At 48.2% G+C, this 24,502-nt stretch overlaps 1 protein-coding gene across 1 annotated transcript; it reads left to right on the top strand.

Moving 5' to 3' along the window:
• Positions 1–2,191: 2,191 nt before the first annotated feature.
• LOC134072490 (adhesion G protein-coupled receptor B1-like) lies at positions 2,192–23,387 on the top strand. Its single transcript, XM_062529214.1, has 31 exons — positions 2,192–2,225; positions 2,450–2,545; positions 2,678–2,842; positions 3,050–3,214; positions 4,771–4,935; positions 5,132–5,296; positions 5,417–5,518; positions 5,635–5,741; positions 5,836–6,030; positions 6,149–6,217; positions 7,568–7,676; positions 8,381–8,524; positions 8,692–8,767; positions 9,158–9,260; positions 9,731–9,774; positions 10,036–10,056; positions 12,685–12,811; positions 17,020–17,123; positions 17,252–17,354; positions 17,504–17,654; positions 17,800–17,869; positions 17,990–18,056; positions 18,180–18,265; positions 18,445–18,616; positions 18,746–18,841; positions 18,957–18,993; positions 19,200–19,867; positions 20,008–20,043; positions 20,170–20,274; positions 20,711–20,761; positions 21,091–23,387. The coding sequence occupies exons 2-31, from the start codon at positions 2,485–2,487 to the stop codon at positions 21,295–21,297; spliced, it is 3,771 nt and encodes a 1,256-aa protein (XP_062385198.1). The 5' UTR covers positions 2,192–2,225; positions 2,450–2,484; the 3' UTR covers positions 21,298–23,387.
• Positions 23,388–24,502: the final 1,115 nt, after the last annotated feature.

Genomic DNA, 24,502 nt, shown 5'->3' on the forward strand with positions numbered 1-24,502 from the left:
GGCCGTCCTGGTGTTAGGGGGTGTGAGCGCGGGCACGCTATCGGGCCCGGCCTCCGCCTCCATCTCCTCCTCCTCCTCGTCCTCCTCCTCGTCCTCCTTGACCATCGCCGCCGCCGCCTCCTCCACCTCCTCCAGATCCGCCGCTGCCTCTGCCGTCGTGGCGGCCGTCCCCGCCTGCGGCAGAGTGGAGCAGAACCGCTTCTTCGGCGTCATGACGTCCGGCAACATCCTGCCGTCGGCGCCGTGCTCCTGGACCCTGCAGAACCCCGACCCGCGGCGCTACACCGTCTTCATGAAGATCACCAAGCCCGCGCAGGTGTGCCTGCCCCGCCAGGTGCGCACCTTCCAGTACGACTCCTTCCTGGAGACCTCGCGCACCTTCCTGGGCATGGAGAGCTTCGACGAGGTGGTGCGCCTGTGCGACGCCTCCACCTCCGTGGCCTACCTGGAGTCCACCAAGCAGTTCCTGCAGTTCCGCAAGCTCCTGCCCAAGCCCGGTCAACTGGAGATGATGGCCGCCGCCGCCGCCGCCGCCACCGCCTTTGCCACCGAACAACCCCAGCAGCAGGATCAGGCCGAGAAGAAGGGCGACGAGTTCAAGATGGAGTTCCTGGTGGTGGGCAAGAGGAACCCCAGCATGCCCGCCTGTCAGATGCTGTGCCAGTGGCTGGAGAACTGCCTGGCCACCAGCACCCACGCCAACCCCTGCGGCATCATGGCCACCCCGTGCCAGTGCTGGGAGACGCCCAAGAGGAGGCCCGTGGGCTGCTACAGAGGAGGCAACTGCGCGCCCACCCTGAGAGACAACGGACGCGACGCTGAGATCATCAGTGAGTACAAGCACTACTCTCAGATATGTGTGTGTGTGTGTGTGTGTGTGTGTGTGTATGTGTGTGTGTGTGTGTTGTTCCTCACTGAGAGACTGAAAGAGACTGAGAAGGAGAGATAAACAAGTGTGTGTGTGTGTGTGTGTGTGTGTGTGTGTGTGTGTTGGTTTGCAATCCCACCACAGGGGACCAAGTGCTCTCCTGAACTCCCCTTTTGATTGTTGCCGGAGCATTTGATGCGCGGGCCGTTCAAGTGTTGTTCTCCAGACATGTCTGCTGGGGATTACACTGCAGAACCGGTCCCCGCAACGTCTCCGAATCATAATCAGTTCATTTACTGTGTGTGGAGAGGGTGCAGAAGCTACCCCCTGCACCCCCCACCACACACACACACACACACACACCCCACCCCTCAGCAACTGTGTAGGTTTGAATAAGCAGGCCTTTTCACACGCTTCTGAATGCGCGCCCCGGCAATCAATCCCGTCTGAGGCGAGCAGAGATGCTCTTCACAAAGCGCTCGCAGTTAGTCGGCGGAGGAAATCGATGCCGAGCACTTGCGGTTGCCATGGTTACATCGCCGGGGCGAGGGGGCACACACCGCTCTCGGTCTCGGGCGCCGCATAGGAGATGAAAAGCAGGAGAGAGAGAGTGAGAGAGAGAGAGAGAGAGAGAGAGAGAGAGAAAGAGAGAGAGAGAGAGAGCACCCAAAACAAAGACAAACGGCCTTAATTTCAAAAACAAGCTCAGTCTGTGGCGAGACTGACATTTATTTTTTTTTCGACTTTTTTTCTTCACCCCTGTTGAGTGAGAGCGACAATGCTGTTTCACCTGGTCTCTCTACCCCCCTCATCTCCTGGGCTCACAGTCAATATGCTCCCTTTGGAGAACCTGAAATGGGCATTGATGAACTTATCCAAACATCCAAAGAAACCCGGTTTTCTCAGACTCACCCACATAATGGTAACAGTTGCAGAGCATTCAAGGGAGCCATAGGTGACATATTGAAGCTCTGCTGCAGACAGTCTGCAAAGGTCTCAATAGACCTGTAGGTAGTTCTCTCAGATGACCACTAGAGGCCAGCATTGAAAAAAATGTTCACTTCTACCTATTCTACCTATGCCAGAAACACCAGAGTTCAGCTCACCAAAATGTTTTGTTTATGCTTTGGCTAATCATGCAATGTAGAGTAACATTAGTGGGAAGATCTGTGTTAATCAAAGCTGCAATTCCCTTTATGTCCTGCAGAGGGCTGGAGTGGCTGGGGACGCTGGTCCGAGTGCAACACTGACTGCGGAGGTGGAGTGCAGATGCGCAGCCGAGCCTGCCAGCCCGAAGACGGCGTCTGTGTAGGAGTGGTCGAGGAGGGACGTGCCTGCAACCCCCAGCCCTGCATTGGTGAGACCCCACACCCCTTCCCCACGCCCCTCCAAACCCCAATATGGGCTTTTATGGGCCTCATTTGCACCCCTTTCCACTGCTAACTTAAACTATCATTAAAGCATTTCAATAGTATTTCAGTATTAATACTCAAATAATATATTATTAATAAAAACAGTGTCTGCTAAATTACACATGTAAATGCATGAGGCTGAAGGTAAACGGTGTCGTCCTCTGCACAGGTCAAGCCCGCCAGAGAAGCCAAAGCCTGCGCTCGATGGTCACCCAGAAGCGTGACGGAGAGATCTCTCAGTACGGAAGCACGGCTCCCCAGAACGGTGAGCTCTTTAGCCAAGACGCTCCCCGGTCAAGACCAGTGCTCAAAGTCTCATGGTCCCACCTATTTTACCCTCCAAAGAGTACATTATGATTAATTGTGTGTGTGTGTGTGTGTTTGTGTGTGTGTGTAGGTGATGGCACAGAGGACGAGTGGTCTCCATGGACCGCGTGCTCAGCGACCTGCAGTGAGGGCTGGCAGAGCCGGACTCGTATCTGTGGCATTTCAGCCTTTGGCACCCAGTGCACCGGACCCCTCCGTGAGAACCGACCCTGCAACAACACCGTGGCCTGCCCCGGTGAGCAAAGGCCCTGCACTGGCCCCGCACTGGCCCCGCACTGGGACATTGACCTCTCTGTCTCTAATGCTGAAGTTCAAAGAGTCTCTGCTACAGTAGCTTGATTGTAATACCCAACAAAATCCCCAAAGCACAACAGTTTTTTTAAAAAAGTTTCAAGCAGTAACAGGTTTCTCTCTCCCTGTCCCTGTCTCTGTCTCTTCACAGTCCATGGAGCTTGGGATGAGTGGGCACCCTGGAGTCTGTGCTCGTCCACCTGCGGCCGTGGCTACCGTGATCGCGTGCGCACCTGCACCAACCCAAAGAACGGCGGAGAGCCTTGCCAGGGTCCAACCAAACAGACCAAGTTTTGCAACATTGCCGTCTGCCCAGGTGAGTTGAAAAGTTGTATGCAAAAATGGAAAAAGGTAAAAAAAAAAATGCAGCCTCTATATCACCATAAGGTGAAGTACGATACGCTTTCTCTCTCTCTCTGTCTCTCTGCATCACAACACTAGGTGTCGTTCTGTATAGCCTTTGTGTGTGACTCATTAATTTGCCCCGAGAGAAAGTATTTTTTATTGTGTGTGTGTGTGTGGTGGGGGAGGTGGTTGGGAGAATTGGGTGGGCACTTGGCAGTGTTAGTCACTGCTTTTATGGTGGGTTTGATAGGTATCCACATTTTTTAAAAAAGCTTACAATCAATGGCATCAAGATTAACACCCTCTGAGTCAGTGCATCCTGTCTGACTCATGACGGATGTATGAAAAAGCCATAAAAAAGTGAAATCACACCTTACGTTACTTATGAAAGACAGCAAAGCCTTTGGGTGTTTATGTAATTGACCGCCTTGTACTGTCCTAGTCATGCCTTTATTTGCATTGTCTGTTTGAACGAGACATGAACAGGACTTAACGTGCAATTTGTAAGATTGGCCACCAGATGGCGGTGTAGACCACAGGTATTGTCACATGAAGGAAAAAGAAATCAGCATTAGTGGATGCATTTGTGAAGAAGACCAAAACATCACCAACCTTTCTATCAATACTTGCATCATCTATTCAATTTACAAGACTCAATGTCTCATGCACACTCAAGCCTATTCTTTTTTTTCCCCAAGCATAATTTACTTTATAGTAATATTTATGTTTTAAAACATCCAGTCTCAGCGTCTTGCACAGGGACGAATCAGACAGTGGATGCATTTTGAAGTGGGACTTTTAACAGTCAAGTAGCACTCTCGATCCGTCCCCATTAACAAAGAGGGCCAGGCTGTGGCAGAGGGGAAATAACGGTTCCCGCCTGCCGGCCGGGCTGAAGGGCTCAACTAATGAGCTGGAACTCAGGGTGCGTTTGAAGCCGATGGACTCCAGAGACTCCTAATTAGCTTCGGGGTCCTTTGTGGCTGGAGGAGTCCGAGAAGAATCAAACCCCGTCACACACACACACACACACACACACACAACCCCCTTTTTCCTCTGCGTCAAATTCTTCTCATCTTTGTTTTTATAGCCATTCTAGATCATGCTATTGCTTTTGTTCAAAAAGCCTTCCACCACACCAACAAGGCAGGCATTTCCAGAGCATTGTAGGCTACTTCATTTGAAAATCAAAAAGGTTGTGTAGTTGCTTAAGAATAACCCCTACCAAGTGAGGCGCCCACCACATTAACCATAGACGCCACCATTTTTTTTTTTTTTTAAAGAGTCTTTTAAGAGGTTCTTTTTAACCTCAGGATCCATAAGGACATCATTAGTGCTGAAGAGAGGATAAAGAGTCCCTTTATCTGTTTGAGGATGATGTCCACTCAAGGCAGTAGAAACACCTGCTGACTGACTCTGTGTGTGCAGCTGAGATAGTGGCTGCTGCTGCTGCTGCTGCTCCTGCAGAAGCTTCTGTAGCACCTAACAAGTAGCCTCATTTATCTCCCTCTCTGCCTTCCTCCTCAGTTGATGGCTACTGGAACGACTGGTCAGCTTGGAGTACCTGCTCAGCCTCTTGCTCCAACGGGACCATGCAGAGGACTCGCGAGTGCAACGGCCCTTCCTACGGTGGTTCTGAATGCCGTGGCGACTGGAAGGAGTCCAGCAACTGTTTCATCAGGGACTGCCCAGGTAAGCCCCCTCGTCCTTACAGACCCTTTCAAGAGAGTTCCATTATCAGTGTCATAGCTGTTCTCACAAGCTTTCCGTTTTAACATTCCATATCTGATATCATTATCTTACTGGAGTAGTTTGAGAGTGGCCAATCGATTAAAAGATGTTTAGGTCAGGTGACAGGAGCTGTGTGGTCTCTCTTGGGGTTCTCTAGTTGACGGACGCTGGCTGGCCTGGACTTCCTGGAGCTCCTGCTCTAAGACCTGTGGTGGTGGCATCATGGAGAGGCAGAGGACCTGTGAGGGACCTTTCTTCGGCGGAGACGCCTGCCCCGGCTCAAAGGCCGAGTCCAAACGCTGCAACGAGAAACGCTGCCCAGGTCAGTGCCGCATCTTAGGGCGTTTCTTCCTTCGATTGTTTTAGCATGTTTCTCCAATCATTTGAACCTGACTTTCAACTGAGAGGCAAAAATAAATGGTCCGATATCTGGCCCTTGCAGAACCCCATGAGATCTGCGGTGAGGACAACTATGGCAACATGATTTGGAAGAGGACCCCTGCTGGCGACTATGCTGCAGTGCCCTGCCCCCCTGATGCGACAGGTAAACTTAAGACACAAGATGTCATCCCTCGTCTCTGAACAACCTACCAGCATTTCAGTTACAGAGGATCATTCGAACAACTCGGTTAGATGACAATGGCTGTCTTTTGACCACAGGTGTGATCCTTCGCCGATGCACCATGGATGCCATTGGTCTGGCCTACTGGGAGAGTCCTACTCATGTGAAGTGTGTCTCCAAAGAGTACCAGGACATCCAGAAGCTGGTAAGCCTTCCGCCCATGGTTCCAAGCAACACATATGGCATATCATTACAAGATTTTATGTTTACCAAAATGTATCCCCATTTTTTTCCTGCAGTCTCGTGAACATCTGGCCAAGGCGCAGCAAGGTCTTATTGAGGATGGTGTGTCTAACGTGATCATGAAGCTGAAGACTACCACCGACGAGGGCTCCAAATACAGTGGAGATCTGCTGGCCTCAATGGAGATCCTCAAGAACACCACTCACATCTTCAGAGGAGCTGGCTACAGCGTCAGTCTCACTGATGTAGAGGTAACGAGACACAGCCAGACATTTTATTTTGTGTGAAATGTATCAGTATATTTGACATGTCCTGGATATCATTACATGTCTAAGAGTTTCTTTAATTCTTAACATTTTTCATTATCAGAACTATGTGCAGACAACCAGCAACTTACTGAAGGAGGAACATCGCGAGAAATGGGAAGAAATGCAAATGGTAAGTTTGTGTGTGTGTGTGCGTGTGTGTGCATGTGTGTGTGTGTATCCACTTATAGCTTGTGTCTCATTATCACTCACAAAGAGCCATTTGCTCTGTAATAGTAGGAAGAAAAGAAGCACCAGGGAGGGCATTGTGTTAGCGAGAGCCTTGTGCTGCGAGAAATCTGACATCAAGTGTCCAAGCGTTCTAATCAGATCTCTTTCATCCGTCTCTTGCTGCCATAGAGAGCCGTCAGTTGCTCCATGATGAGGTTCAGCTTTTACACAAAAGAGCTAGCGAGGCCCAATTCTCACTTCCGCTGGTCCCGGACAACTCACGTGGACCACTCCGAATAGAGCTGCTTAAAAAAAAAAAATAATTTTGTCAGCTTGTATAATCATGAAGACAGTCTTTAGAATAACACATCCTAAGAGGAATATCTATTTTTGTGAGGAGTGTTATTTTGAGGGGCTGTTGTAATGTCAGGTCAAAGCTGTCAGTACGACCAAGCCTTCAAAATGCAGCTGACTTTAAAAAGCACTCATAAACATGTGCCTCCATACAGAACAGAGCGGTAGTGGATGTGTAGTAATTGTGCAGCCAGTTCAAGCAGGGTTGTAATCATAGAGCCTTGGGTTAATGGTCACAGCAGATAGAGAGGGAGGGAGAGAGAGAGAGAGAGAGAGAGAGAGAGAGAGAGAGAGAGAAGAGAGTGAGTGAACGGGAGAATGATTCACAACACCTACTCAACCAATCTGTGCGTCTGGTGAAGACACCCACGAACCATGGCACTTGTTAAAGAACATTAGCACACAGCTTCACAGCACTGATGCATACACACACACACACACACACATACACGCACACCTCGCCCACGCTGTCGCCGTTTTGCGTCAGAGGCAACGCACGAGATTCCACTCGCACATGCACACACACACAGTCACTCGCTCCCTCCTTCTTCTCCCTCTCTCTCTATCCCTCGCTCCGAGGAGGAAAAAAGAACTATGAATCAACAGGCACTCCTTTTATGGAGCCTCGGACAATCTTCAAGGCTGAACTGGCATGTGACAGCTATGTTGTTGGGTTGACAGCGATGGATATTCTTAGTGGTTGAGAGGGAGGGAATTAGAATAGGATTTTACCCGTGGGATTTTATATAGTATATTGTGTGTGTAAGCCGCAAGAAACACGTCAGTTATGCGTCAGTAGCCTTAAGTGATCGTTTTGTTTTTCTGTTACTGTGACTAACACTCCATAACTTTAGCACGCAGCTGTCAGGGTGTAATCAACTTTGCAGCGGTTAATTGTTTATGCCTCGTTATTTATACAGCCAATGATCACGCTCATGAATAATCTCCGTTCTTACAGATGGGCGCCAGCACTAAGGAGTTCTTTCGCCTGGTGGAGGAGTTTGTGGATCTGATCAGCACACAGATGAAGGGATTCCAAGACATGTATGAGGTCACCGAAAACTTAGGTGAGGCTTATTCGCCACACTCACACACACACTGACATTCACACAGCTATGAAGTCACTGAAAACTTAAATGAGACTTATTCGCCTTTGTCCTGCTGCCCTGCTAAAATATACTTCTCAAAGCTTAGGAACCATCAGGTGTGGGAGGGTGTAAGGTGTCACAGTAGCTTCTCACACACACACACACACACACACACACACACACTAACGCACATGCTCCAGTTCCCAAGGTTAAGTTTAGACCCAAGATCTCACCACCTGCAGTGTGAGAGCACATATTCCCAGCCACAACACCCACTAGAGAGAGAGAGAGAGAGAGAGAGAGAGAGAGAGAGATGGAGAGAGAGAGAGAGGTGGAGAGAGAGGTGGAGGCAGAGGGAGAGACATGGAGAGAGAGAGAACACTGTTTCAGTGTGAAGATGATGTGTGTGAAACCAAAGTGAAACCTTTAACACCACCCTCATCTTGAAGGATGATGTTGCACAGTATGCCAAAGCTCCAACGCTCCCACTCTTCCCAGGCCAGCAATAGTCAAGGCACAGATCAGATCAAACAGGCAGACATCCCCTAACCACACCGTATACAGTACAACTACTCAGAGGTCTTTCTCCAAACACATATCTCCTCTAAGAAGACCCTTTATCATGTGTTGTGTGTTTTTAATCGGTTGTTCACTCTTCGTCGTCCCTCGTTCCTCTCCTGCAGAGCTGAGTATCCAGAAGAGGCCCAAAGCCATGGCCTCGGACATCACGTTCCCCAAGAAGGGCTGGAGGGGGATGACCGAGTGGGTCAGGAACTCCGAGGAGAAGATCACCGTCACACGCAACGCCCTGACCTTTGATGTGCCAGGTGAGGGTCACACACGTGTATTGACACACTCACACACAGCTGTACATTCTACAGATTACATACACACAGTCTCATAAACATACACACCTATATTACACGCATCATAGTATACTGTATATTCTTCCTGTAGTATCATCCTCTTATGCATATGCGTATATGTCTTTCAGATGAGGAAGACACGTCGTCTTTTGTTACCGGAATCGTTGTGTACCGCAATCTGGGAGTGATGCTGTCTCTTCAGAGGTAAGAGTCTCTATGTAAACAGCTGGCCATGGAAGCTTACAGAGCTGCCACAGTAGCCCGGTGTTGAGGCAAGACTGCCCACTGTCCTCTGGTGCACACCTGAGGGAGCCTACTGTAGGTGACGTCCTACTGTAGCAATGTCCTAGCCTAGCGCTGACAAGACAAAGGCATTGCTTTACTGCCCAGCAGGAAACATATTATCTGTCTTCCGTCAGATGTGTGTTGTTTCTTTCTTGGGACCCCCTGAGATTAAAGGTCACTTTTAGACTCAGGTTGACTCTCACTCATAGGACATATTTCCCTCTCTCTTTCTCTCTCTCTCTCTCTCTCTCTCTCTCTCTCTCTCTCTCTTTATGCTAAAACAGTCCTGTGTTCTCTCCATCCCCTTAGCAATGCCACACTGCTGAACTCCAAGGTGGTCACTGTTATCGTGAAGCCCGACCCCGGTCTCCTGTCCTCTCCCGTCGAGATCGAGTTCCCTCACCTGTACAACGTAAGTAACCAAGCTCGCCCGCACGGGCTGCTCGTGTTGTCGATGCAACAACCCAACCTGTCATCTTTAACTGCATTCAGAGCAAAATGGTGGCATTGATTTCTCCCCCCCACTTACCTCGAGGAGGAAGGCAGTTTAATGGGCTCCCTGAGGGGTCTTTGGTGAAAGGTCTCATTAACAGACAGACAGCGGGGCAGTAGGCGATTAGAGACTGGGAGCCGTGTGGCGTTTCAAAAGCGCGCATTGCAAATGCTTTGGTGTTAGCGTGTTGACTGGGCTGCTTAGCGTGTTAGCGCCACCCGTGCTAGTGCACCATTTCAGAACATAATGTTCCGGCCACGACTGCGTTCATTGTCCTACATGTTCCACTGCACAGAGTCTGACCCTCTGAATCTCTCTCTCCCTCCCTCTCTCTCTCTCTCTCTCTTTCTCTCCTCCCTCTCTCTCTCCCTCTTTTTCTCCCTCAACAGGGCACCATCAACGAAACATGCATCTCCTGGGACGAGAGTGAAGCGTAAGTATCAACGCCACGTCACTTGTCTTTGTCCATTCCTACGCTCACTACATCCTTCATCCTCGTAGCCAGTCTGTCCTTCTTAGTCCACAATTGAGGGCAGACCATCCGCATGGAATAGCTCGTCCATGTTTGGCAGTTCAGTGTTGGGGGGGCCAGTTGGCCGTGAGTCTTCCCAGTGCCTATGAGGCAGACCCAGGGCAACGACACCGGCTGGGCCTCTCTCCTGCTGCCATGTGCTAATGCTCCATGACATCCAAGTCCTTCCTTTGTCGCACCCCCGCCTCCCCCCCCACCCCCCCCCCCCCCCCCTCCTCTCTGTGAGCAGAATTCACACTAAACAGGTTGCATAAGAGTCAGTAAGAGGCATACAAGGTGCCAGGAAAGGTGAGATGCAGGTGTATTATTCAGGTGTACGCGTTGGGGAAGAGGGCAAATGTTTCAGAGGAGCACTCAGGAATAGTCTTATGTATTTTTAAGAGGATCGAGGACATGAAGAAATGAAGACAACACACACACACACACACACACACACACACACATGCACAGGAAAGCAGCGCTCCAAATGCGGTGCAGCTGCATCATTTGCATTTATATAGATTTGTAGCGTCGCGAGCAACAAGGCGAGATAAGGAGTTGAGATGGAGGCGGCCCTTTTCACCGTGACCTGGCATGCCGCGGCCCCAAAACAAAGAGCAGGCACAGCCAATCTAATTAGCCCAAGACTCTTGCAGGAGGGCGGGCCATCACGGCCAAATTAAATTCGGCTTTGGCTAACAGACGTGATGGATGAAGCCAGCCACGAGACGAGTTTGGCGGGAGAAGCGAGCAGTGGACTTGGCCATCCACATAGCCTTATTTTTATTTTATTTTTTTTTCCTATTGTGTGTTGGCAGAAAGCTTGCTGGCCAAAGAGAGGAAGAGAGAGAGAGAGAAAGAAAGAGAGAGAGAGAGAGAGAACTTCCAGACTGGTTCTCTGTCTCCGTTGAGTCCCTACTCGCGCCTTACCCTTGAGCTGGGAAGTGATTGACTTTGTGAAGACTAGGGCCCCCACCCTGACAGAGATAAAGGGAACCTCACTAGGCTAGCGGAGCAGAGTTTAATTAGCAAACACGCTATCCAGTGGCAGCTTGGTGTGCCGCTGCTTCCCCACAATCCCAGAGCGCTGCCGCCACACTCCTTCTACTTCAGCGTGACCTCCTTTCCCTCTCTCCACAACGGATCTGGCAGCACCAGACCCACTCCAAACCCCCAGCGGGGGCAGGATGGAGGGTTGGGGCAGGACAGGGCAGGGCAGGATGGGGCAGGGTGGGGTGGGGAGAGCTGGAGATGTGAAGCTTCACATGTGTCTCCACTCGTCCGACGGGACCCCAACTGTAGATCTCTTAGTTGTTGTTTTTTCTTTCTTTTTTTTAATTATCGCTCAACCCCCCACCACCACCCCCCCCCCTCCCCCCCCACCCCACCCCACCACCACCCCCCCACCCCACCGCCACCCCACCCCCTCGCCTCGTATCGAGCTTGCTCTGGACCAGGCTGGAGTAGTGGCAGGATAAACTGCTCTGAGATGAATCCCTCTTGGTTCTATTTCTATCATCACACTTTTCTCTCTCTCTCTCTCTTTCTCTCTGTCTCTCTCTCTCTCTCTCTAAGTCACTTCCCACTCTCCGCCACACTGCCCAGGGCAACGGCTCGCTGCCCAGAGACTAGCGTCCGTCAGCGCGGGCGACGCGAGATGGCATCTGCTTCCCAGTGCCACAACAGATGACTTTTTTTTTTTATAGGCCACCATGTGTCATGAGAGCTGTCAAGGAGCTGATGGAACCAGACTCTGAGTCCATTTTCTAGCCATGAATGGAGGACAAGAAAGTGCGGGAAGAAGACACAGCCAAGCAGACAGACAGGCAGTTAGGCAGGCAGGCAGGCAGACAGACAGACAGACAGATGCAAAGAAAGGACGTGGGTGTCGAGATTGGAGCGGTTTTGTTTACTTCATGCATTTCCATTTCCCTGTGTTTGTCTCTCTGAGTCGCTGAGGTCCCTCACCAAACGGTCTTTTTCAAGGCTCATCATTCTAGCCGACTGTATATTCAAATGTCTTGTGTTTTCCCCAAGTGATTATGCAGGAGAGCTGGGAGGTTAGGGCCACTGAATACATTGCAGGCAGTGGCAGATGATAGACTTTTTCCACATGCTGGTGCCCCTTAGGCAAGAGCCAGGCAGTTGACGATCATGCAAATGCTATGACTCATGTCTGGCTAATGACTACGCCCAGACATTGTAGAGAGGGTCGAGGGGATCACTCAGAAATCCAGGTCAAGCGAAGCCTTCCCTTGGTTTACCCAAATGCCCTGCAACAATATGCTAATGGTCCGAGAGGAGCTTTAGATGTTGGCTGAATGAGTGTGATAAATATTCGGTCCTCTTGAACCTTCAATTGCCCATGCAGATGCAAAGTGCCCACGGGACATAATTACACACAAACAATTGTTTACAGAAAGCAAACTTTAATCTACTAAAGTCTTTTCCCCCTCAGCCTATATTTGCATAGCCTTGTGAAGAACTTTTAAGATGACTATCAAATGGGCAAATATAAAAAAAGAAACAGTGGCTTAGGCCATATTAATACAGAATTTGTATTGCATAATATAGTTTGTTGTTGAAGGTGTTCAACAATGGGTCTCAGGCATACCAGTCAGGTGTACATTAAAGACATTATGAAAGTGCATTGATTTGCCCATACACCGAGTGTGCACTGACACGCATAAATCACCGGTGCCCACCCACCGCGTTCCTTGCACGAGCTCTCTCTGTGAGAAACCTCGGGGACTGAGAAATTTGAGACGTTTTCTGAGAAATTTCTCGTGTCTCACAACCCGTTCTTCGCTTCTGCTCCTCTTCCCTGTGCAGCCTCTCTCTGCTCGGCTCGTGGTCTCCACGAAACTGCAGAGCGCAACCCCTCGACTCGTTCAGAACCAAATGCGTGTGTGACGGACTCTCCACCTTCGCCATTTTAGCGCGGCCGAATCCTGATGTGGTAAGTCGTCTATTGATATATTTGTCTTTTTTTGACAATATGAATGTACGTGTAATGACTTTGGAGAGAAAACGTTCGTTTAAAGCGCGTTTTGTCCATACTCTGATGTCGTTCTGTCTCCGTCTTTGTCTGATGGTGTGCAGGTATCATTCAATAGGCTATGGTCTTGATCGCGTTACCAATGAATGTTATAGGGATACAAATAATATAAGTATTTTCCAATTGACAGTGTGCAAAACGTATGCAAACGATACATTCGATTGCATTTTTCGACCGTCTGCAGACATTACATGCTATTAGATGATTTTGATGTAAATGTTTGGCCGGCACATATGTGACTCGTAAGCTACATGTGTGTATGCGGTACGAACCGGAGGCAGTTTTTAATTAAGAAAACACACGTACGTGTTTCTGTACCGTTGCAAATTGAAACGTTTGATTGCATGCATTATGACAAATGTTCAAACATGCATCATTGGACATACATTTTATATTTACGCTATAGTGGTTGTAATATTCGCAATACTATCAACCCGAACATTCTCTCTCATTACACCTGTTTTTGTATAATTGTATTCTGTTGTCGATATTGCTTCAATACTGTGCGCATTATTGTTAAAACAATATATGTCACAAGCTAATTGTTACAAAATATCTAAATTAACGTTCAAACAATGCTTTGATGCTGGACTTTTTGTCTGGGTTTATTCTCTGGTGTAGACTGATGATTCTAATTACCTTAAGTCTATAGCCTTTTGCCATTTGGCAACGTCTCAACAAATACAGTAATGTTTCTGCGTTTGCATCAGTCATTATTTGATTGGAAACTGCCTCTGAAGCACTCTGCTCGCCAGTTGCCCTGGCAACGGCATCCGCAGCGCGAGCTCCGTTTGTGTGATTGTGTGACTGTGAGATCGGAGGGAAAAATAACTCCCTCCTCATCTCAACGCCCCCCCCCTCCCCCCTCCCTTCCCATCTCTCTTCCCTATCTAATACCTACTCCCCTCCAGGTAAAAAGAAAGAGAAAAAAAAAACTTTGCCCATTCCCTCCACACTTTTGAGTTTACTGCTGCAGATAAAAACCTGGCGGCCAGTACTCATGCATGCTTAGAGAGAGAGAGAGAGGAGAGAGGGAGAAAGAGCAACAGTGCTTTTGATTGTACCCTCCATGCCTGTGGCAAGGCTGCAGCAGAAACAGAGAGAGAGAGAGAGAGAGAGAGGACAGAGAGGGACCTGGTTTGGAGTGAGCGTGCTATGGCCACACTGACCCATAAGGTTTAGCCACGGCAGCTCTCTGTGTGCCAGAAACGGCAAAGTGATGCTGCACAGCGGACTCTGCCAGTCGGCATGGCGACTCCGTCTGCGCATTGTCCATCCTCAGACCTGTTGTTGTTGTTGCCGTCGGTGATTCGATTTGTCTCGGCCACGGCGCCCCCACTGTCTCCTCTCCTCAGCCCACCCCCCCCCCCCCAACCCTCTCCTCATCCCCCATCCCCTTCCCTTTCAACTGACAAGATCTCGCTGCGCCAATCGTTCCCATAAAGTCTGCCAATATCTAAGAATTCCACATTAGTGCCCCCCCCAACCCCCCCATACCCCCGCATTCTCGCTCTCGCTATCACACTCGAGGCAGCTTCTTGTCTCGCACAGCTAATGCAAAGCTGACTAGCCAATGGGGAAATGCCCCCTCCTTCGCAACACACACACACACACACACACAGACACACACACACACACACACACACACACACACACACACACTTTCTCTCATACCCACACAAGCAGCCCCTGAAAAAATGCTTTGATGTGTGCCATAGACATTTTTCAATACTGTTCGCCTGCAAACTGTGAGAGGATGAGAGAACAGAAAAGCGAGCGAGAGAGAGAGAGAGAGAGAGAGAGAGAGAGGGGAGATAGAGAGCAATGGACAGGGAGAAGAGAGCTAGACACAGAGAGGGAGAAAGAGAGAGAGAGAGAAATACCCAGACTAGACACTGCAGTGTTTCTCTCCCTCGCTCTTCTGATGTGGTCTACTTCCTAGGCCAGGTTTGCACCGACGTAAAAAAAACCACCGAAACAAACGACTCTGGCGTGTGGTCAAGCTGGAATGGCCCTCCCAATGCCCTTGCCCAGCGGCCCTCTCGTTTAAGTCGTGCATACTAGCTAATCAATCCCCAGAAATGGAAGAGCTCACTTAATTGTCTCAGTGGCCCTTTTTCTCCTCTCTGCTGCCCTGATTCTCAGTTTCGGGGAGGAGAGAGACGGAAAAAAAAAGAACATTGTGTCTTTTCAAGGGCAAAAACGAGACTCCTATCTGGGTCACAAAGGCTTGATTTTCGTTCGTTAGCACAAGCCAATGGTATCAGGCCAGACTGATAGACAAGCCCAACAGGATCATGTCGTCTCGCTCACTCCAGCTCTCTCCGTCTCTCTTTCTCACACACACACACAGTCACACAAACAGCGTTCCTACAGCAGTCTCTCCGGTCCTATTAAAACGCAAACGAGAAGTCTGTTTTTCCCTCACACTCGCCTTCGCCATCTGTTTTTTTTCTTTTCTCTCGTCTTTTGGATGGGAATGCATCAGAAGGACTTGGATGCATCCCTGTTTTTGTTTTGTCTTTCGCTTTCGTTTGTTTGTTTGCTGGTTTTGGAGACAAGAGATGGCAAGCATTTGCCAGTTTCCAGCTCTGTCTCCAGTTACGTCTCCAGCTACCTGCCCGAACTCAGTATCAAATTAGTAAACAAAACATGTTTTTTAATATATAAATATACATATATACACATAACTATATATATACTATATATATATACAGAATAACTTTTTAAAAATACAGAATAATCACAATTAGCTCATGAATAAAAAAAAAATGAGCTGAAAACCTTATCGATGCAATTGTTACAATGCAATACTCTACACACACATACGTACACACACAGACATTCACACACGCATACACACACATACACACACACACACATACAATTATATAATTCCTTAATGGGCCCACGTTTAGAGGACCATAACACATGCCCCATTGGAGTGGTATTGATCCATCCGACCCCTGGTGGACAGGCAACCATCCATTCTCCTCCAGCCCCCCGTGGCAGCCCATGGGTGGCACCTACTGTATAGGGCGGCCAGTGCCATGATACAGATTTGTCTTAATCGGAGGCGCTAAATGAGCCTGCCGACTACGCCAGGAAACAGCGCTTGGCTGCGAACCCAGCTAATTATCTGCTGTGGGGGAGGTCAGTGAGGCAGGGGGGGGGGGGATTACAGGGGGGGGGGGAGTCAGGGGTAGACACCCCCCCACACACACACACCATTGGCACCACAGCAGGGTTGGCATGGGCAGAGAGAGGGTAGGTGGAGCGTGGGGCATCACCTAGACATGCCCGTTGGCACAAGGGAGGGCGTTTAGCTGCTGTCACACAGCACCGCTGATTAATGCAGAGGTGAGAATGGCCCACCTGTCCACTTCACCCATTAGACATGGTGCACAACACACACACACACACACACACACACACACACACACACACGCAGGCCCAAACACATGCAAGCGCAATCAAAATTCATGACACAAACTCAAGCTCAGCAAATGATTCACACTCTCTGTAATTTTATAAGCCCACGGTGCACACTCTTGACCACGCGCACAATTATTCCAAAGCCCCTCTAGTCCTTTCACTAAAGCTGAGTGGCTAGCTGTTTATCATCGCGATATGTGCATTTGCCTATCTATTTTTATGAGTGAGAGAGGGAGAGAGAAGGAGGGAGAAAGAGAGAGAGAGAGAAAGAGAGAGAGAGAGATGGAAGCTCAGGCGATTTTGTCCGCACATGAACCAGAAGATCCCCGAGATATATGTGGCGTGTCGGTCGCGCCTCATTTGCTGGTTCAAAAGATCGGCGGAGAAATGGCGGCGCGGACCTCCACGGCCACATCTCCCGCGCGCCCGCTTCATCTTTTCTGACACGTTCACCTTCAGGTCACCTTGCCTCAGCTGTGGCCTACTTGTGCCATTCAGCTGTCTACCCACAGGGAGAACCAGCTAGTGCTGAGCTTCATAGCAACCCAGAGGCTCAGTTTGCATGCGTACATGCATATGTGTGTGTGTGTGTGTGTGTGTGTGTGAGTGTGTCAGTGAGAAAGATATTTCTAAACCCGTTTTTTTTGTGTGTGTCTCTTTGTGTTTTTCTGTAGGACATGGACAAAACATATCTCCCCTCGGTGACTCTGATTGTGGGCTGTGGAGTGTCTTCTCTCACTCTGCTTCTGCTGATCATCATCTATGTCTCCGTGTGGAAGTAAGTGATGAACCCTTCTGTTGCAGAAGCTCCTGCAGATTACACAGACTTTTAATCTGCATTATATAATCTGCCCAGCGCCGATGTTGACCTCCCGCTGATGTTCTCTCTCTCCACCTTCTCTCCAGGTACATCCGCTCAGAGCGCTCTGTCATCCTGATCAACTTCTGCTTGTCCATCATCTGCTCCAACGCCCTCATCCTGATTGGTCAGACACAGGCTCGCAACAAGGTATAGTCCAATCATCCTGCGTCACCTCCTCTCTTTGATGTCCTGTGTTGTCTCTCAGCCTGTTGACCACGCTGAACTCCCTACCGCAGTGAAGCTCACGCCTCTTTCTCGCTCCTCTTCCTCCCGCTCTTCCTCCTCCTCACCTGTAGGTGGTGTGCACCCTGGTGGCAGCGTTCCTGCACTTCTTCTTCCTGTCCTCGTTCTGCTGGGTGCTGACGGAGGCGTGGCAGTCGTACATGGCCGTGACGGGCCGCCTGCGCAACCGCATCATCCGCAAGCGCTTCCTGTGTCTCGGATGGGGTGAGTGGAACACTCTTAAAACCAGAGATATACGTAGACAGCAATACCCCTTAATGATGTAAACATCAAGCTGTGGATTTAGGCATCAGGTTGTAGAGTCTTTGTTTTGTTATTTTCTTACTAAGCCTTATTGTGTCTCTCATAGGTCTGCCTGCACTGGTTGTGGCTATCTCTGTTGGATTCACCAAGGCTAAGGGATATGGCACCGTTAACTAGTAAGTGGAATCTCTTTCTCCTCTTCTCCGTCCATGTTCTCATGCATTTTCTTTCTTTCTCTCTCTCTCTCTCTTTTTTTGCCCATGCAATCCTAATAAATGGCCTCCTCTTTCTCTTAGTTGCTGGCTGTCTTTGGAGGGTGGTCTTCTCTATTCGTTTGTGGGGCCTGCTGCTGCAGTTGTTCTGGTAAGGATGGTCTCTCTACCCTGACTGGGAAACAAGACGTCTCACAGAGTCCCTCAGTAATACAGCAGCCCATTGCGAGCATTATGTATCTAATCATATTTCTCCTGCTCCCTCCCTTCTCAGGTTAACATGGTGATTGGCATTCTGGTCTTCAACAAGCTTGTGTCCAAGGACGGCATCACCGACGTGAAACTGAAGGAGAGAGCTGGGTACGTCCTATCGATCCCCTCTCTCCATCCGACCAATGGCCATTTAGATCACACACATTGAAAATCCTACATCCTACATCTTACTTATTGATTTCTGCTGGTCTAAAGAGTATGACCAATGAAGCTTCAGGGTTGGATGTGTTTGTAACCTGTTGTTTCTGACCTCTCCTGACCTGCAGGGCATCACTGTGGAGCTCCTGTGTTGTTCTGCCTCTGTTGGCCCTCACCTGGATGTCTGCCGTGCTGGCCATCACTGACCGCCGCTCAGCCCTCTTCCAGATCCTCTTCGCCGTGTTCGACTCCCTGGAAGGTTTCATCATCGTCATGGTCCACTGCATCCTTCGCAGAGAGGTAGGCAAAGATGCATGAAAAACAAAAAAACATCTCAAGCACAAAGTTTAAGGTACTTTATAGAATGTAACAGATGCATTTCAAAGTGTTTAACTGATTTTGTTGTCTATTTTGTCTGACCTCTCTTAGGTCCAGGAGGCTGTTAAGTGCAGAGTGGTTGACCGTAAGGATGATGGCAATGGCGACTCTGGCAGCTCCCTTCAAAATGGACACACTCAGCTCATGGTGAGAGTCTTCATATGATCAAACTCAGTCTGCAATCCGTCTGCATTCTTATTTAAGCCTAAAAGATGAACTTGTACACTAACCTTTATTTTATTATTTTTTTTTTTCCCTGCAGTCTGACTTCGAGAAGGATGCTGAAGCTGGCAGACCAGGTAAGACAAAAGAACATTTTGTTCTGTTTTAAGCTCTTGTCATGTATCAAACAGCTTTTACATCAAAGCAGCTTAGAACCTCTGTGCTCTCATTTCTTCAAAAAAGTAGTCTAAAAATACCAACGCGCTTGATGGCGCTTGATGGTGTCATATCCAAAAATCGTCTAACCCCCCCCACCTCTCTCTGCCCCTCTCTGGAACTCCAGGTGGTATGAAAAGCTCCTCTGAGGAGAAGATGGCCCCTTCCCAGATGCAGCTGCCCATGGGCCCCAACTTCCACACCCTCCCCGCCAACACCACCACCAAGGCCCACATGCAGTCGGTTCCCGACTACTCCAGCCACACTCTGACCCTGAAGCGGGACAAGCGTGGCGGCACCATGGGCCTGGACCCGTCCTGCGGCAAGCCCGTCTACGTGTGCGACAGCGAGATCTTCAAGCAGCTGGACGCCGACCTGGCGCGCGGGCAGGCCGAGGGCAACTCGCCGGACGGCAGCGGAAGCGGCGGCTACGTGCTCCTCCCCAACACCACGTCCACCCTCCGCTCCAAGCCCAAGGACGAGCTGTCCGGCTGCGGCAAGTACAACATCAGCGTGGAGCAGCTGCCCCAGGCGCGCCTGGTCCACCTGAGCGGCGGCGGAGGCTACGCCGAGCCCCAGGCGGCCGCCTACGGAATGAAGATGCTGCCGTCCGACCGTGTCAGCGTCTCCTACTCTGATCACGACTCGCCCGTCCAGAACCTGCACAACATGTCCAGCGAGTCCCACATGACCAGCAGCCTGGGGGACACGTTCGACTCCATGAACTCTATGATGTCCAAGAGCGAGACCATCTCCACCCTCTCCATGAGCTCACTGGAGGTGAGGGATGATACGGTGCGAAACCTACTTTTCTATTGGTTACTACTATTAATTAATTATCAATCAATTGATGATTAATTAAGTGTTCTGTAAGTAGTCCTTGTATGACTAACCTTGCTGTTTCTGTTTCTCTTTCTGTCTTTTTACCATTACAGAGGCAGAAATCACGCTATGCGGAGCTTGACTTTGAGGTAAATATAATTTCCTTCCCATCCCATTTTTCTAGTAAATGTATAGTGAAAGATGATATAAGCTGCACCTATGAGATTCAGTGCTAATATCTGGTTTGTTTTGTCCTTCCTTGATGTCTCCTGTAGAAGATCATGCACACACGGAAACGTCACCAGAACATGTTCCAGGACCTCAACAGGAAATTGCATCATGCTGAGAAGGACAGAGAGTCACCTGCCTCAGATAGCAAGGTGAGAACCATACAGAGTAGACTCCGACAGACAAGCGAACAAGGTTGTGGCATAGATAGACTTACAGACTATACAAGTGATAAGGCCATCTTACCCACTTTCCTTAATGGTTGCACTGCAACATAGCACAGTTTGATACATTTGGAACAGTCAAGCATCCTTGTTTCTCATTAGAAGATTTCAATGTGACAGAGTAGGACATGAACGCATCCACAGACTCAGACTGCAGACAGACAGATCTTCACTTCTGACACTTCCCCGCGCCACACACTTCACTATTGTTATTTTCTGCCCTTCCCTGAGAAAATGAGAATCATTATATTGTAGATAGGAGTAGACCTTAGCTCCCCACTCCTGCGTTTTGATATTGAAATGAAAGGCAGACACTTTTTCAAGGGTCATTATAATAATTGCTTTCTCTCTTTCCTCTCCGCAGTCTGTGAGGTGGAGCGTGTCCTCAGGAGGTAGCGACAAAACCAACCACAGCGTAAGTGGCATCATATTTGGGCTTTCTTCTGATTCAGCTACATTGAACAAATTGAGTCCATCAAAGCTTAAGCAGCACCTACTGTAACAAAACATGAGAAAAGACAAGTATTAAGACAGTTTTAAGTAATTAAACTGGACCATTAACAAATGCATTCATTGTAGTATTAGTATTATTAGTAGTATTAGTATTCTGGGAACTGGAGAATTTACATTGATGGGTTTTAAGTATAGTTATAGTAAGGACTCTAGTTTCTTAGTGATGCTTATGAATAGTATGAACTCTGTTCTATTGCTAATCGCAAATCCTTTATGGCCTCCTTCTTGCAGGACAAACAGCAGATGCCCTGTGAGAGGCCGTGGGAAGGAGTCCCCCGATCGCAGCAGCAGCAGCACTCGCCTCCCGCCTGGGTACGCAAGGACCTGGAGCCCCTGCAGCCCTCGCCCCTGGAGATGCAGGCCGTGGAGTGGGAGAAGGCCGGCGCCACCATCCCCCTGGTTGGGCAGGACATCATCGATCTGCAGACGGAGGTGTGAGGGCCAGTCACCACCACCGCCGCTACTGCTCACTGTCTTGCCAGAAACGACGAAAAAAATGTAGAGTTCCTTCTTGCACCCCTTGCCTGTCAGCTTTTGGTTCGGTGAAGAGGGGATCCCCAATGGGCTAGGGAGAGAATGGAAGGAGAGAGAGAGAGAGAGAGAGAGAGAGAGAGATAGATGAAGAAAGAGATGAGTATAGTGAAGATAGAGGGAGAACAGAATCCAGAATCCACGTCTTCAGTCCCCCCCAGAGATGGTAAAGGGCCTGAAGTTAAGTGCGTCATTTGACTCTGTGCACTTAGAGTAGACATCAGCAAAACAGGCAATTTATGTAGCAGAAGAGCTTCAGACATGAGACACTGGGGTCGGGTTCAGCAACAGAGTCTGGGGCTTTGGTTCTGTTCTACTGATATTGGGTCTGACCCAATCCCTGTCCTAAGAGGTTTCCCGTTACTCTTCCGTCCGGCGCAAGAGAGGTGTGTTCCACATACCTGTGCCTTTTTGTTTCTCGTTTTCCATCCACGTGTATGGAAAAGACTGGTCCTCCTCCTCCTCCTCCTCCTCCTCTTCCTCTATGGGAATGACCAACCAATCGCTTGGCTGCTTGTGCTCGCCGATGGTGGCCTCTTCCGAATCGCTGCGCTGCGATTGTGGAGGGTGGCAGAATCCCACCTCCTGCTACCCCACCGTCCACTGGCCTCCTCGGGGCTTCCCCAGACACTCTGTGGTAGATGGACACAGGCCTCCGGTTTGTTATTTTAGTGCCGTGCTTTATCCTGTCAGTCTTCGCTCACGCGTGGAACTGCTTCTCCAGAGCTTTCAAAAAGACTCTTCCACTGAGACTCTGAACTGAGACTCTTTTATGATATCACTGGAGTCATGGCTTGAACACTGAAACATGGGACTTAAGATTAACAGAGCTGTACAATTATTGTTATTATTATTATTATGACTACTATTGTTGTCATAATTTTTATTATTTAGTCTTTGTAATTTTGAATCATGTTCAATATTTTGAATTTATATATTTTTTTGTATAATTTAATTTTAAGTAAAATGTTCATGGATTGGAAGGCTAAAACAAAGTCACCATTAAATGTAATCATCATTGAATGCTTGAAATCATCAATATGAAATTGAGCTTCCTGAAGGACACTGCTTTGTCCAGAGAGAGACTCCAATGCACCACGGACTCTGCTGGACAAGAAGCAAAGTGGATACAATAGAGAAGATATCTCCCCGAAGAGAACGGCATAACATTTCCCTTCATACCTGTTCACTGCTCTGTTATAAGCCCTGAAAATAAAGAACTCCAGGCCCTAGTATTGAACTTTGAGGCACTCCAGAGTCACATATTGTGACCTACTTGCTTCTGTCATCTACCAAACTCCAAAAAAGAACTTCCACAGTGCCAACTACTAAAGACTTTATGACAGACTGTCGTGTTGTGCCATCTTTTGAACGACAACCGTGCAATATGACGGCCGCTTGATGCTCAAGCAGGACTCTTATCAGGTCAATGGCAGGTTTTATAGTCACATTTGAAGTGTGAGTTTTATAAGATGTTTCTCCTATTTACGAAACGTGTAGAACCTTTACGGCATATAAGGAATCTGTGTTAGAAATAAAAAAAATACTTATTCCTTAGTGATCTGATCATGATCTGAAAGATAACACAAGACTCTGAATTCAGAGTCTTATGTTGGGTAGATTATTGTAACTCAAAAAATATCAGATGTTATATATATATATAATAATAATAGCCGATAGATATCTTTTGATTGTGCTTCAGGATATTCCTGTTTTTTTACCGAATAGCCCCATACTTTTGAAATCAATTGTCTCTTGTGCTGTTGTATGTTTTAAACTTGTCCGTTTCCTACTGTCTCAGCATCTTAACTTCATCACCTTATGTGCAATCCTGACCTATACCTTACACATTCCTTTCCCTCCCAGATCCAAATCATCTGAACACCTCCCGATTCTTTTGTCAGATGTCTGTTCCTTATTATTTTCTTGTTTAAGTTCTCCTCTTGTATATGTACAGTTTTCAGAGCACAAGATGAATGTGTCCTATTTGTAATAAAAAATCACATCAATATTAAGATATGTAGTTGTCTTTGGTTGCCTTGTGGGAAATGAAGGGAGTCATACAAGCATTGTTCATCTTTATTTATGGAGACATGTGTTTATGCTTTGTGGTATTTGGCAGACGCTCTTGACATACTCACGCAAATGCACTGGTCTGCCAAATGTAGTACATTTGAGATACTCTTTACAGAACCTTTATTATTCCTATAACTTCATACAAATTAAACCGGCACAAAGGATTATGTAGCCTGGCCCGGCCCACATATTATCTCAGCTGATGTTCATTTCACTGAGATACTAGTCTGGCTCCTCTCAATGTATTCACCCACCTGGGTGGAGGTCCAATCAGCGACAGGAGAGGATGATGTGGTAAACAGTAGCAATGCCTGCAAACATAAGAGATTGCATTCATTTTACAGCAAAGGTAAATATAAAGTAATAAAATAAAGGTACATTGTTTGCTGACTTCCCTATGCAGATAAATATCAGCTTGTAAGGTTTAGGTGGAGTAACATTAGCAATCTCTTGTCAATGTTATTGTTTAGGCTAGACTGAAGATTTCAGTTAACGCTGTCGAAGTCTGTCCATTACGATGCTAGGGTTGGTAATATTTCCCAATTGGGAGTACCCAGGCTCTTTAACCCTTATGTCACCCTCAAATCTTACTGACATGGGGTCAATTTGACCCCAGCTAAATAAACACAGAAAATGATTACAATTCATATTGTTACCCAGTTGTTTTGTGGCAGGTACTTAACAAGAGTGTAATGACCACCATCAAAAGCCCTACAAAACAATCCCACCCCCTTACCCTGGAACCCTGGCTGGTAATATTGAAACATGAAGCAAAAACAAAAGTGAACCATATACTGTATGATGTTACACATTGTTAGGGTCACATGAGTGTTAAGGCTGTGAAAGTTAGTCTGGTTAAACCAGGCCAAGCAGAAGGTATAGTTGATTCTGAAGTTGGTACAATGCTATCTCACATGACAAATGATATAGTATAGTTTGGCTCTAAATTTGCCGATATCTGATTGAATTGATTGATGAACCCAAATAGCAACTGCATCATTAACAGCTTGGGCATCTATTGTGAATGGCTGGTGTG

This window comes from Sardina pilchardus, chromosome 24 (assembly GCF_963854185.1).
Source record: "Sardina pilchardus chromosome 24, fSarPil1.1, whole genome shotgun sequence".
Lineage (NCBI taxonomy): Eukaryota > Metazoa > Chordata > Actinopteri > Clupeiformes > Clupeidae > Sardina > Sardina pilchardus.

Excerpts from the sequence above, each read along its gene's own strand:
- LOC134072490 (XM_062529214.1), top strand. The coding sequence starts at position 2,485 with ATGGTCACCCAGAAGCGTGACGGAGAGATCTCTCAGTACGGAAGCACG. Across the intron at positions 20,044-20,169 it reads ATGCGGAGCTTGACTTTGAG|AAGATCATGCACACACGGAA; the intron begins GTAAATATAATT and ends TGTCTCCTGTAG. Across the intron at positions 20,275-20,710 it reads CACCTGCCTCAGATAGCAAG|TCTGTGAGGTGGAGCGTGTC; the intron begins GTGAGAACCATA and ends TCCTCTCCGCAG.